This window comes from Ostrinia nubilalis, chromosome 28 (genome assembly GCF_963855985.1).
Source record: "Ostrinia nubilalis chromosome 28, ilOstNubi1.1, whole genome shotgun sequence".
Classification (NCBI taxonomy): Eukaryota; Metazoa; Arthropoda; class Insecta; order Lepidoptera; family Crambidae; genus Ostrinia; species Ostrinia nubilalis.
In genome coordinates this window covers 1,889,398-1,903,546 of record NC_087115.1, presented here as the reverse complement: position 1 = coordinate 1,903,546, position 14,149 = coordinate 1,889,398, and the positions used below count along the sequence as shown (strand labels likewise).

The 14,149-nt window shown below is 41.0% G+C and overlaps 2 protein-coding genes across 2 annotated transcripts in view; one reads left to right on the top strand and one right to left on the bottom strand.

Moving 5' to 3' along the window:
- Positions 1-14,149, bottom strand: part of LOC135085189 (zinc finger protein 57-like) — a 44,188-nt gene that overhangs the window by 23,706 nt on the left and 6,333 nt on the right. The window contains exons 6-16 of the mRNA XM_063979941.1: positions 13,198-13,415; positions 12,447-12,657; positions 11,902-12,041; positions 10,594-10,704; positions 10,119-10,223; positions 8,620-8,726; positions 7,199-7,304; positions 6,629-6,740; positions 5,562-5,675; positions 5,086-5,241; positions 3,615-4,395 (exon numbers count right to left, since the gene is read on the bottom strand). Coding sequence (XP_063836011.1) covers positions 4,237-4,395; positions 5,086-5,241; positions 5,562-5,675; positions 6,629-6,740; positions 7,199-7,304; positions 8,620-8,726; positions 10,119-10,223; positions 10,594-10,704; positions 11,902-12,041; positions 12,447-12,657; positions 13,198-13,415 — 1,539 coding nt within the window. The 3' untranslated portion in view covers positions 3,615-4,236. The remainder of the gene's footprint in view (positions 1-3,614; positions 4,396-5,085; positions 5,242-5,561; positions 5,676-6,628; positions 6,741-7,198; positions 7,305-8,619; positions 8,727-10,118; positions 10,224-10,593; positions 10,705-11,901; positions 12,042-12,446; positions 12,658-13,197; positions 13,416-14,149) is intronic.
- LOC135085356 (U6 snRNA-associated Sm-like protein LSm4) lies at positions 397-1,013 on the top strand. The gene has a single exon (XM_063980144.1). The coding sequence runs from the start codon at positions 531-533 to the stop codon at positions 954-956; it is 426 nt and encodes a 141-aa protein (XP_063836214.1). The 5' UTR covers positions 397-530; the 3' UTR covers positions 957-1,013.

Sequence of the window (14,149 nt, the reverse complement as noted above, 5' to 3'; positions counted from 1 at the left end):
CAGCTGTCAAAATGTGTGTTCCCTTTGTTAAAATAATACTGCTTTTGTAATCGTTATGAAACAGCACTTTGATTTATTCAAAAGACTCCATATCTGTGCAAAAGACAGAAAATGAAACATCGAATTTTAAATGTTGACATTTGAATAGGAACATAACCATCTTGTGGGTACTTTATAATGTCAACATTTTTAATGGTTTGAAGCACAATTATTTAAGGTTCTTCCCGTGGGATTTCTCAGTGCTATAAGTATTTGCATACCTGCTAGTTTGTGCGGAACTCTCATTGCGTGAATCAGACTTGCACATAACTGGATTTTTAAATTAATTACCAAAAAATCTGCTGATGCGCATGTGAACTATCATGTCTATTGGAAAGTACCTACCTAATGTCAAAAAAAGTCATCTGTCATTCATCATAACCTCAAAAATACCATTTATTTACGAGGCAGTTTGTTTTTGCATAAATAAACAACAAATCCGAGTGATAGCTACTAAAAATCCTAGTATTCATTAAATAAATCAACCAAACATGTTACCATTATCGCTATTACGAACGGCTCAAAACCACCCAATGTTGGTGGAGTTGAAGAATGGCGAAACATACAACGGGCATTTAGTTTCTTGTGATAACTGGATGAATATCAACCTCAGAGAAGTGATCTGCACGTCGCGGGACGGAGACAAGTTCTGGAGGATGCCAGAATGCTACATTCGGGGCAGTACGATCAAATATTTGAGGATTCCTGACGAGGTGATAGACATGGTGAAAGAAGATACGCAGATTAAAGCAAGAGGGCGAAGCGAGGTGTCCAAGGGCCGTGGTGGAGGCCAGAACATGAGGACTGGTGGCCGAGGGACCGGCAGAGGCGCTTTCGGCAACCGCGGGCGGCCAGGACCTCTAAACAGAGGTGGCGGGAACGCAGGCCGCAATCCACAGAATAAAAATAAAAAATAATGTAGGTTTTTCGCTGTAATAGACTCTAATTTAAATAAATTAAGACTTTCTTTTGTATTTTTGTTGTTTTCTTCGATGCCTAACTAATTATTAAGGTAATGCAAAAAACTTGTTCCATTTTTGTCTGAAATTAACATAAATAACAATAACATAAATGTGAAAAACAAAATTAAAATTGAATTGTAAGTGGAAATATCCCCTGATTGTTAAATTCCTTTGCAAATACAAATTACTAACAAACCATTATGATAATGTGTATTAATTTCATGGGTGATTAGTGAACAAAACACTCTTTTCTAATATTCACTAATACGCAATGTAATTTCATGAAAGTGGACATTAGATACTAAATAACCAGTGGAAACCAATGTGTTTTCTGAAATGGGCAGCATAACATTATTATTGATTTTACTTATGACTTGTAAGTAAACCTCGAAATTACTTTTCGATCATTTTCTGGTTCATAGTCCACACTGTATTAATATTTAATTGAACTCTTTTTTTTTATAAAGTACAAAATGGGAACTATTACACTAGTTTCCAACCTCCAAACTATCCTTAACAAAAATATAGAATAACTAGTAATGCTGGAAACTCCCTGCATAGACATAGGCACTTTTGTTGGTTCCACTTGACACCATACAACAGCACTGGTTTCCTGTTGATAGTGTGCCTTGTTTGCTACACATTACTACTGAATTGTCATCAAGTTCCATTCAGTAAATTTTTTCAGCGCTATTCCTCATCACCTCAGCATCCTTCGATCCATGGAGACGGAAGTTCACAAACTATGGATACATGAAGAAGAGGAACAGTAACTTGAACCATTTAGACATTCTCTTTGAACCATATGACTACAGACTCCGCAGGACGGTGATGAGAATCAATATTGTTGTATGATGGCAAATTGAAAAAAAAATCGTGAAAAATGTTGATAGTTCACTTTTATTATGGTGTCATTTGAATTACTTATTTACCATGTTTACAATTGTATTTAAAGTCCGGTCGCCGAGCAGATAGAATTTCGCCCAATGACCCCAAGCAATTACGCGCGAGCGACAAGGATGGGTAGTTTGGGGTCATTGGACGAAATTCTATGTGGTGCGAAGGGACTTTAAATGACTTTATCCTATCCCTACTCCCTAGGTCGGTTTTGAACTAATTTATATCTTCGCGTAAGTGTACTAAAACTTTTAGTACACTTGGGCGAATACATTTGCGCGTACACGGACACTTGCGTGAAGAACATTTAGCTCGAATGGACGTTTGCGCGAAAGATATGACGTCGACAAGACGTGTCTTTTGCGCAAGTAGGTATTCATGGGTATCGCGCATGTGGGTTCATGCAAGTGGGTATTGCGCAAGTGGCTTTCGCCTATTTATGTGTCCCTGATATATCTTAGGTCCTTTAAAATGGATTATGAAATAAAACTAGTGCATAAAAAATAATAATTTATTTTGACTGGGTATAAAAATTATTATCCTTACATCTAAAGTAAACTAAAACTAATTATTATGGCATCTTATTTAGACAAAAAAGACAGTTTGTATGAGTAAAATGACTTGTTTATGGCCCGGTTTCCACCAAGTCGGAGATGAGAAGTGGAAATAATGAAATCTGATTGGTTATTCAACACACTTCTCCTCTCCGCTTTGCTTTGAAAACCAGGCCTGTTATTGATCGTTTCATCCACTAGGACGCGCCCAATGTTTGGTCTCGGTCGCGCGGGGTGCGGGGAGTGTGGTCCGAGCAATCCGTAAGGCATTACTGTAGTGTGCGTGTGCACTCATGGAGCATTTAGCGTGTACCGAAAACGCTCAAACATTAGCGGAAGAATGGTGGAGCGCGTCTTCGTGGATGAAACGATCTGTATGTAGGAATACATTAAAATAATAAAAGTGATCATGAGTAAACATAAAATTGTAGGTATAATTTTGTAAATAAAAACTTGCAATAAAACGCACTTATTCTAAAAATCATAATAAAGGATGGATTAAGTAAATCATAAAGGTACAATCGTTGCTTATTCTACTCTCACAACACATAATTTGTACAAAATATACAAGATAATAATAATAAAAAAATATGGAGGAAAATAAGCGAATTTTCTGGACTGTTTCTTATCAATATATCAAACTCTCTAATGTGCCAGAGGCAAATGGAGGATTTGACCTACACTCCCCATGCCTGACAGCTTGGTACTCCGTTTTATTACTTACAAAAAAAAAATGCCCGTTTCTATACAGGGTGTTAGGTAAATGGGTATATGAGCCGACACTAGCCCATGTTAACATGGGCATATAAATGGTATGGTGAAGTCAGAAAATTGATATCATCATTTCAATTTTTTATCAAAATAAATTTTATAAAATCCTATTTGTATGAAAATTAAATAATTAAAATGAAGATATCAATTTTCTGACTTCACCATACCATTTATATGCCCATGTTAACATGGGCTAGTGTCGGCTCATATACCCATTTACCTAACACCCTGTATAGTCCTTGCAATGAGGGCTATCGTTTTAGCGTTCACCAGTTTGCGCCACTGTAGTGTAAGGTCCTGTCACTTGCTAGTAGCGAAGACAGTGGCACCAACTGGTGAGTGCTAAAGTGGTAGGAGGACTATCGATTTGCACTCATCAAGATGGCGCCACTGTAGAGTAAGGTCCTGTCAATCGCCAGGGGTGCCAACTGTTAAGTATAAAAACGATAGCCCTCATTCACGAAGGCTCACTCGCTTTACTTGTGTGTGTACGTGTCCATGCACATAACGATAGTGTAATGTGAATCAAAACTTTTAAAAAACGAACAGTAGCGAGCCACCACACATGTAAAGCTCACTCGCCTTCGCGAATGAGGGCTATCGTTTTTATACTTAACAGTTGGCACCCCTGGCGATTGACAGGACCTTACTCTACAGTGGCGCCATCTTGATGAGTGCAAATGCGATAGTCCTCCTACCACTTTAGCGCTCACAAGTTGGCGCCACTGTCTTCGCTACTAGCAAGTGACAGGACCTTACTCTACAGTGGCGCCATCTTGATGAGTGCAAATGCGATAGTCCTCCTACCACTTTAGCGCTCACCAGTTGGTGCCACTGTCTTCGCTACTAGCAAGTGACAGGACCTTACTCTACAGTGGCGCTAACTGGTGAGCGCTAAAACGATAGCCCTCATTGCAACAACTATCAATACAATATAATCATCATCAGGTCATTTTGTTTCCACTGCAGGAACACGACCCTCTTACCATAGACAATTTGGCCTACACTATTTACTACACAACAATATTCTGCACAATGCCCACAGGCACTTGCTGGATTTGCCCAATGCTGGGCACTATCCCGGCGGCCATATTGGGCTGGAAGTACATGCGGTTCGTCAGTTCGATTTCCGGGTAGGGCTCTTGCTTCTTGGTTGGCATTGTCCGCGTTTGCTGTGGAAGATAAAGGAAGAAAATTAATATATTTTTCAGAATTTTAGGCCCATATTATTTTGAAATCAATCGAGAAACCATTATTAGCATAATGTCTTAAAAATAGTAATTTTAATTCGTATAAAACTCTTATGCTGAACAAAAGTAATTTTGGAAAACTAGTAGGTACTTGGAGACCAAAGAATCGTGGAAAACTTTACGGAACCCAGTATGTTTATCTATAAAGCCCAGTAATATCCAAGACGACCTGTATATCCATTACACCCTGTACACATCTACGACACGTCCTGTATATCCAAGACGCCCTGTATACATCCACAACACCTTGTATACATCCACGACATCCTGTATACTCATGATGCCCTGTACACATTCATAATGCCCTGTATACATCCACGATGCCCTGTATACATCCACGATGCCATGTAAACACCCATAATGCCCTGTAAACACCCATAATGCCCTGTAATAATATGTTCAGGTATTCTTAGATGGCTCAAACTTGGAGTGCAAGTGTGGTTTTGTTCCCCAGTCGACGAAGCACATGATGTCGTGCCCTGCGTGCCCAAACAAATGCACGCAGGAAGATTTAACGAAGGCTACTGACAACGCCACTCTTGTGGCGGAGTTTTGGGCTGACGCTGTGTAGGTTTGTTGTCGACACAGGAAGAAGATGCCCTGTAAACTAACCTTGGCTCGCTTGGCGCCGCCATGCATCATCTTGACATGTTTGTAGATGGAGGTCTGCCACAAAAAAGTAGCTGGACACAGCTTGCACTTGAAGATCTTGGAAGATGAGCGATTCGTGTGCATTGCCCACACGTGGCCTTTGAGGCGCTTCACGGACTGGAATAGGTTAAATGAAAATGATATTTCTTTAGTTCAAAAATATTACAGTACATAGTTGGGTTACTGTTAAAGCCCGGTCTGTGAGCACGTAGAATTTCGTCCAATGACCCCAAGCTACCCATCCTTATCGCTCGCGCGTAATTATGTTGCTGTCGCGCTCGCACACTCACTGCGGGCGCCCGTCGCACAGTCGCGACAGCAATATAATTACGAGCGAGCGATAAGGATGGGTAGCTCGGGGTCATTGGACGAAATTCTACGTGCTCACGGACCAGGCTTTAGTAAATAATAAACGAACGAACTGAAGATAATCCTACCTTGTAAGACTTCCCGCAAATCTCGCACAGATGCTGTCCATCTGGTTCCTTACTCTTCTTGCCTCCGTGTATGTTGTTCATATGCGCCACCATTATTTTGGCCGTTTTGAACGCCTGGGAACAAAACATGGGGAAAATAATATGGAGAATGTCCTAACATTCATTTATTTATTTAGAACTTGGTTAAATGGAGGTGTTTGTATTGATTTTTACTAGGTTTTCGCTATTGGTCCAAATTCGCGATTGGTCTAATTCGCTATTTTTTTTTATGTGACAGGAGGCAAACGAGCAGACGGATCACCTATTGGGCCAATTCGCTATTGGTCTAATTCGTAATTGGACCAATTCGCTTTTTTCTGCAATAGTAGTAAACTTGAATAACCTCCTTATTTTGGACGAATTGGACCAATCGCGAATTGGCCCAATAGAGAATTGGACTAATCGCGAATTTGTAAATTTTTCACGATTGGACCAATGAGGGTTTTCGCGAATGAAAGATCCGCTAGATGGCGGGACGTGGATGTGGGGTCTGACTGCTCCGTGATTGGTGGATTTTGACATATCTGTTAATGTCATGTCAAAAATAACCAATCATGCAGCATTTGGACCTCGCGTTTACGTATTGCCATCTGGCGGATTTTTCATTCGCGAAAACCCTCATTGCGAATTGGACCAATCGCGCATAAACGCATTCAATTCTTCGGATAACGTTTTTCAGAATAGCAGGTCGACTAAGTTCAGAGTTGGAATTGTGTAAGAGTAGGCGCACACCGTTGATTTTTAGTTGGCCGATAGTTGTGCCCGATTTTAATTTGTATGAAAAATCGGCCAAATCGAATCGGCGTAGTGTGCGCACTCCCATACATGCCCATACTGATCAACTGCCCGACTAAACTATCGGCCGACGAAAAATCAACGGTGTGCGTCTACTTTAAAGCAATCGTAATAATTTGACAGTTCATAACGTACGATAAAGTCAGTTAAACAAAGCGTTTGACAGAACAATCGTACGTTATGAACTGTCAAATGAATACGATTGCTTTACACAATCGCACCTCTGTTCTTACCTTGAAACAAACGCTGCACTGGTATTTGATCCTCTTCAAATGATCCCAGTCGATATGGTCCACCATGCAGTATTTCGTCGCGAACTTTTTCCCACAGTAGTTGCATGTGTGACTGGAACAATCAATTTTAATTTTAGAAATTGCATTACAACGGTTACTTTTTATATTAGAATAAACAAAAATACCCAAATAGATTTTTAATCATTCGGATATTTTAGCAATATTTCCGATACGTTCGAATCGTTCCACAAAGACCGGTCCTGCGCCGCTCGTATCCGGGCACCTCCCGCGACCTTCACCAGATCGTCGGTCCACCTAGTGGGAGTTCGGTCCACGTTCGAATATTTGGGAACATATGTATTTTCGAATAATTTTAGACACGTTTAGATACTTTTTGGCACGTTCGGGTATTTATCGGATACGTTCGGATATTTTACAGAAACATGTCGGATACGTTCGGATACTTCACTGACACTATCGGATACGTTCGGATACTTTCGTTCCATCTTCGGATATTTTCGAACACTTTCGGATATTTTCGGACACTTTCGGATATTTTCGGATACTTACGCCAACGCCTCCTCGGCCACATGCCGCTTGCTCAGCCGCATGTGGTTGTTGTAACAGTCTCTACTGGCGAAGCTCTTTCCACACGCGCGACATTCGTAAGTAGCGCCTGCAATAGTAATGGATTAATTATACGTCGGCCATTTGTAAGTGGTTCGAAACGGACTACTATACCGAAGAAAGAAAGAAATTGAAATGATGAATTTTAATTTCTGTTACGGGTCTGGGTCTGGGTATAATATGACTGTATGTATGTATTTACAAAAAAAGGATTTAAGTATGTTTATATCCGTTCATCCGTTGTCTAGTACCCATAGTACAAGCTTTGCTTAGTTTGGGACTAAAAGCGTAAAGCCCGGTCTCCGAGCACGTAGAATTTCGTCCAATTACCCCAAGCTACCCATCCTTATCGCTCGCGCGTAATTATATTGCTGTCGCGACTGTGCGACGGGCGGCCGCAGTGAGTGTGCGAGCGCGACAGCAACATAATTACGCGCGAGCGATAAGGATGGGTAGCTTGGGGTCATTGGACGAAATTCTACGTGCTCAGCGACCAGACTATAGTGTAAAATGTCCAGGGATATTTATTATTTATTTTAAAAATAGCATTAGCATTAAGTTCATAGCAGACTTATCAACTCGGAAAGGGATTATAACCGTATCGCCTTTCACGAGCTGTCGTACCGTATCAACTCGAGACGGTCAGTATCTATTTTTTTGTATGAAACTCCATACTGCAACGCACACTTATCCGCACCGTAACGTAAACGCCTCGCCTCGCGGTTGACAGCTCGCGAAAGGCGATACGGTGTTGATCCCTTTCAGAGTTGATAAGTCCACAGAATAATATTAAGTACTTCGTACAGAAGATTTTCTTCGAGAAGGTATTTAAAAAAATGTATGCTCAATATCGTTAACAATATGGTATAATTTAGCTTGTCTCAAGAGTCGAGCACCATTTTGTTGACAAACGTCAGTGATCGGTACTGCGCCGAAGGCACAAGGCTGACTTCGGTAAAATGATGTATGACGTGAGGTGCCAAACTGCGGAAAATGACGGAGGAAATACATGATTTAGCATGAATTATCATGAATAATATTAACTACTTATTTACCTCTCAGAGTCTTGAGGCAACTTAAAAAAGTACATTCTGTGTTTTTATTATTATTTAGGCAGTTAAATACTGCACAGTATTTAGTACACCATTTTCTTCCATCATACACATGAATACGCCTGCGTGAGTCAATGTTCGCTCATATGTGAGGCCTTGTCGAATAGTATCCTGTAGGTGGGCCATCGTGCGTGTTTTGTTTTCGATGTAAACTCGCGGAGATGAACAGGCCTGATAAGTCTGCTATGACCTTTAAATTATTTAAAAGCCTACTTGTAAAAATAAAATGAGTTTTGAGTTTTAATTACTAGCCTGCGTCTCTTTCTCGATGCGCACGAGTGTGACGCGCCAAGTTGCGTTTCCATTGGAAGAGTTTACCGCAGATCTGACACGGATATGTTAGGCCGTTGTGGATTACCCTGTAAAGAAAAAAGAATAGGGCTACTTATTTTGAAGAACTAGTTAGAAAATAAAATCATGGAGGAAAGTCGAACCTTAACTTCGAACTCCTATGTTCTTCTGATTAATTTCGTTGCGGGTCCAATGATAGTTTAACTTTCCCCCGGGACTAACTTGGCCTTCACTGGTTGGGTTATTGGCGGTCAAGCTGTAGATCCTGGCTACACAGGAGTTGCAGCGGTGGGAATAGACCCAAATCGATCTACTGAATGGATTTTAACAGATAGAAGGATGACCATAAACGCCATCGAAGTCACAGAAAAGCAACAGCCTCAATTTCGTTTATCTCTTCATCATCATTCCAGCCATAGGACGTCCACTGTTGAACATAGGTCTCCCTCAATTATTTTCATATTGGCCGGTTGGTAGCGGCCTCGCCTTTAGTCTATCTGGATGACATGTTTATTCCAGTTGGGTGAATCTAGGATCATTTCCATTAAAATATTTTTTCAAATCGGTTAATACGTGACAGGTAAAACACACAGTCGAATTGAGAACCTCCTTCTTTTTTTACATGCAGCCGAATTTGAGAATCTCCTCCTTTTTTTAAATCGGTTTAAAACTAAAGGAACTCGCGGACAAAGGCTAGTAAAGTAATCTGGGACGTGTAAAAGCGCTTTTTAAAAAGCCTGTCTGCAGAAAATAAATTACTTTTATATGTCTAGCTTAACCCAGTCAGTCTGTGCCTGATAAGTGGGAGCGGCACGGAAGGGGTGACACGGACATAATATGACGTGACAGAGCATACAAATCTGAAGCATATTATTATCTGAAGTCTCGCTGACGTTTGACATTAAGAAAGAAAGAAAGAAACATTTATTGCCATGGACATCACAAAAGACAAAAGAGGTAAAATAAAAAAAAAGCAAATAAGACAGAGGTGACATAAAACATACAATGAATGAGCAAGTAAACTAAGCAGTGCCACCCTGTCGCACAGCGATGCCCATCGCAATGGGACCCCACTCAGCATATGCCGTGGCCCCCGGTGAGGGAAGCCACGACGCTGGTTTTCAGTGTGCCCCATGCCGAGTAAGAGTCACGAACACTAACCTATACTGCATAAAATATACATACATAAATAATAATAATAGTGCGCGTATAAATTTTAAGTGTAAATACAGACGTAGTAGAAAATAATAATATACGACATAGACGAAGTAGAAAAGATGTGATAAGATATTTATAAATAAAAAGATAATATTTAAAAAACAAAACTGTGTGTGTGTACATAATAATAATAATAAATTGTAATGTATTAAAGTGCGTCACATTACAAGAACACCCTTCCGTATCGCTCCCATACCTCTGGCACTGAGTCGAGCGCTAGTCCTATAACTTATAATACTTACACATGCGCCCGGTAGCTCTTCTTAGAGTGAAACACCTTGTTGCAGCCTTTGCAAGGAATGTACAGTTTTTCTTTTGCCTTCTCCTCTTTACTTTGTGTCTGGCTTCTGTAAAGAAATTATTGGTTTGTGATGTAAACTACTCAAAAGTTATTTCATGGTTATCCTTATACCAAGTTTTGTCAAAATGCTTGTAAATGTTTTTGGAAGTTAGCTTTCTTTGCAAATACGACTTCTATACCTATGTGTGAATATGTTTTAAATCGTTTTTGCACGTAATGGACTACAGTTTCGTTAGCGGGTATTTATTTATGATTGAAAAGTTCTTTGAAAAGAACGCTTGAAAAACTTTTTAACGAGTTCAATTAATATTTGCACAAATATGTACACAGTCTTAGTACATCTTCACAAACATCTTGAGACATATTTGTAACTAGCATTACCCTGTTTATTTATGGTAATATAAATTAGTTCTTACTTGAGATGGTGTCGCAGCATCATCTTGCTAATAAATACTTTGCCACAGCAGTCGCACTGCAGTTTCTCTTTGTGATTCTTCGTTCGGTGGTAGGAGAGTTTTGATCTTGATCTGAGAAAGTAAAATATCATTTAAATGTAAGTGTAAATGGAACTATGAATTAGGACTTCTAAGTGACAATAAATATATAGGATGAAATCGATAAATGATCTCACTAGATTATTTCAAAATTATTCAAGACTAGCTGTGCCCCGCGGTGTTACCCGCGGTATAACGTAGGTAGCCTACGTTCTAATCCAGGGTGTCAGCTAACTCCATACAAAATTGTATTAAAATCGCTCCAGCCGTTTAGACGTGAAGAAGTATCACACAAACACAAACTTTCGCCTTTATAAATTAGTGTGATATCTAAAAACTATTTATTTACTGATCCTGAAAGTGCGATGTGGCTCATTAATTGTGGTACGTCATGTGTGTTCCAGCTTCCATACATTTGGAAGCTTTTTTCGTTTCAGCCTAATAACGTCCACTGCTAGACAAAGGCCTCCTCCAAGGTTTTACACAATGCACGGTCCTGCGCTGCCCGCATCTTCCCGCGACCTCTACCAGATCGTCGGTTCACCTAGTACACCTGCCCACGCTACGTCTTCCAGCCCGTGGTCGCCAGAATTTTCGGATAAATCCAGTTTATTCTGTAACTTATTTGTTGATACCGTTTGATAGCTCGTTTTTCGGTTCTTTTAAGTAGTTTGAGGGTAGCATCGAGAAGTATCACAAGCGTTTGGGAGAACAACTCCTTAAGAGTTATGACAGCCTGGTACTTTAGGATACTTTTGAGATGATGGTAGTGACTCTTCAAGACCTCTGTTCTGGGTATAGACTCCTGGTACCTCTAGATGCTTGATGAAGCTGTATTGTAGCATTTGTAGCCATGTCTCCTTAATTTTTATGATAGCCGGGTACTTCAGGATACTATTTATATGGAAGTGGGACGATCTAAGTCAAACTATCTGACCTAAAAAATCAAACTTAGCTCCTTGATAGGCATGTCAGCCTGGTACTTTGGGATGCTTTTGTTACAGAACTGGAGATGATGGAAGCGACTTTTCAAGACCACTGTGCTAGCTATAGACTCTTTGTACCTCTGGATATTTGAAGAAGCCATATTGATGATGAACTCCCTATTTGTCTTACCTAGGGACCGTGCCTAGGGTGAGTTGGAGTCAGCATAGAGCTACCTACAGTCGTTTGAGATGAACTCCTCACGCGTCATAGTAGCCTGGTACTTTTAGATGCCTTAATACTTACGGGAAAGTCTTCCCACAGTTCCTGCACTCGTATTCCTTCTCCTTGGTCACTGTTTGATGGGTGGCCGCGTGCTGTCTCGCTCGTCTCCTCACAGATGTGGCGTGACCACAAGCAGAACACCAGTATGCTGTGAGATGGAGCTAGCATCGAGGCTGTTAAAAGCGTTAGGGAGAGCTCCTTGAGAGATATGACAGCCTGGTATTTTGAGATAATTTTGATACGGAAATAGGGGGTACAATTGAGGCAGTATCACAGGCGTTAAAAAAAGCTCCTTGACAGGCATGTCAGCCTGGTACTTTGGGATGCTTTTGTTACAGAACTGGAGATGATGAAAGCGACTTTTCAAGACCTCTGTGCTAGCTATAGACTCTTTGTACCTCTGGATATTTGAAGAAGCCATATTGATGATGAACTCCCTATTTGTCTTACCTAGGGACCGTGCCTAGGGTGAGTTGGAGCCAGCATAGAGCTACATACAGTCGTTTGAGATGAGAACTCCTCACGCGTCATAGTAGCCTGGTACTTTTAGATGCCTTAATACTTACGGGAAAGTCTTCCCACAGCTCCTGCACTGATATTCCTTCTCCTTGGTCACTGTTTGATGGGTGGCCGCGTGCTGTCTCGCTCGTCTCCTCACAGATGTCGCGTGACCACAAGCAGAGCACCAGTATGCTGTGAGATGGAGCTAGCATCGAGGCTGTTACAGGTGTTAGGAAGAGTTCCTTGAGAGATATGTCAGCCTGGTACTTTTGGATGCTATTGGGAGTACCATTGAGGCGTTAGATAGAAGGAGAGAGCTCCTTGAGAGATATGAGAGCCTGGTACTTTGAGATAAGATGATGGTAGTGACTTTTCAAGACCTCCGTGCTGGGTATAGACTCCTGGTACCTCTGAATGCTTGGTGAAGCTATATTGTAGACATGAACTCCTTAATTTTTATGACAGCCTGGTACTTCAGGATGCTATTTATATGGAAATGGGACGATCCCCCCCCCTGGAAGTCACCTTGAAGGATCTATGTCAAACTATCTGACCTAAAAAATCTAACTTGGGATGCTTTTGGTACAGAAGTGGAGATGATGAAATCGACTTTTCAAGACCTCTGTGCTAGGTATAGACTCCTGGTACCTCTGGATTTTTGAAGAAGCCATATTGATGATGAACTCCCTATTTGTCTTACCTAGGGACCGTGCCTAGGGTGAGTTGGAGCCAGCATAGAGCTACATACAGTCGTTTGAGCTGAGAACTCCTCACGCGTTATAGTAGCCTGGTACTTTTAGATGCTTTAATACTTACGGGAAAGTCTTCCCACAGTTCCTGCACTCGTATTCCTTCTCCTTGGTCACTGTTTGATGGGTGGCCGCGTGCTGTTTCGCTCGTCTCCTCACAGACGTGGCGTGACCACAAGCAGAGCACCAATATGCTGTGAGATGCTGAGCTCTATGCGTGAGCAGATGATCCTTGCCAAGGAAGTAAGATTTGCAGATATCGCATTTGTGGCAGTCTTCGCTTTTCTGGAAGAGTGTAGGGTAGTTTTAGGTGTTTGATAAATAATATCTAAAGTCCGGTCGCCGAGCAGATAGAATTTCGTACAATGACCCCAAGCTGCCCATCCTTATCGCTCGCGCGTAATTATATTGCTGTCGCGTTCACACTTACTGCGGCCGCCCGTCGCATAGTCGCGACAGAAATATAATTACGCACGAGCGATAATGATGGGTAGCTTGGGGTCATTGTACGAAATTCTATCTGCTCGGCGACCGGACTCTAGGCAGGCGTCGCTTAACTCAGTCAGTGCCTGAGGTATGGGAGCGGCACGGGAGGGGTGACATTGACATATTATGACGTGACAGATCATACAAGTCTGAAGCAAAGAAGTCTCGCTGACGTTTGTCGTCCCAAAAATACTCAGGCACTGAGTTAAGCGCTTGAACTAGTTGCCTTGAGTGATCGTCATAATAAATCATGTATACAGGGTGTTTGGTAAATGGGTATATGAGCCGACACTAGCCCATGTTAACATGGGCATATAAATGATATGGTGAAGTCAGAAATTTGATATCATCATTTTATTTTTTTAAATTTTCATACAAAATAAATTTTATAAATTCCGATTTGTATAAAAATTAAAATAGTTAAAATGAAGATATCAATTTTCTGACTTCACCATACCATTTATATGCCCATGTTAACATGGGCTAGTGTCGGCTCATATACCCATTTACCAAACACCCTGTAGATGTCCAAC

Coding starts and splice junctions, on each gene's coding strand:
- LOC135085356 (XM_063980144.1), top strand. CDS start 531: ATGTTACCATTATCGCTATTACGAACGGCTCAAAACCACCCAATGTTG.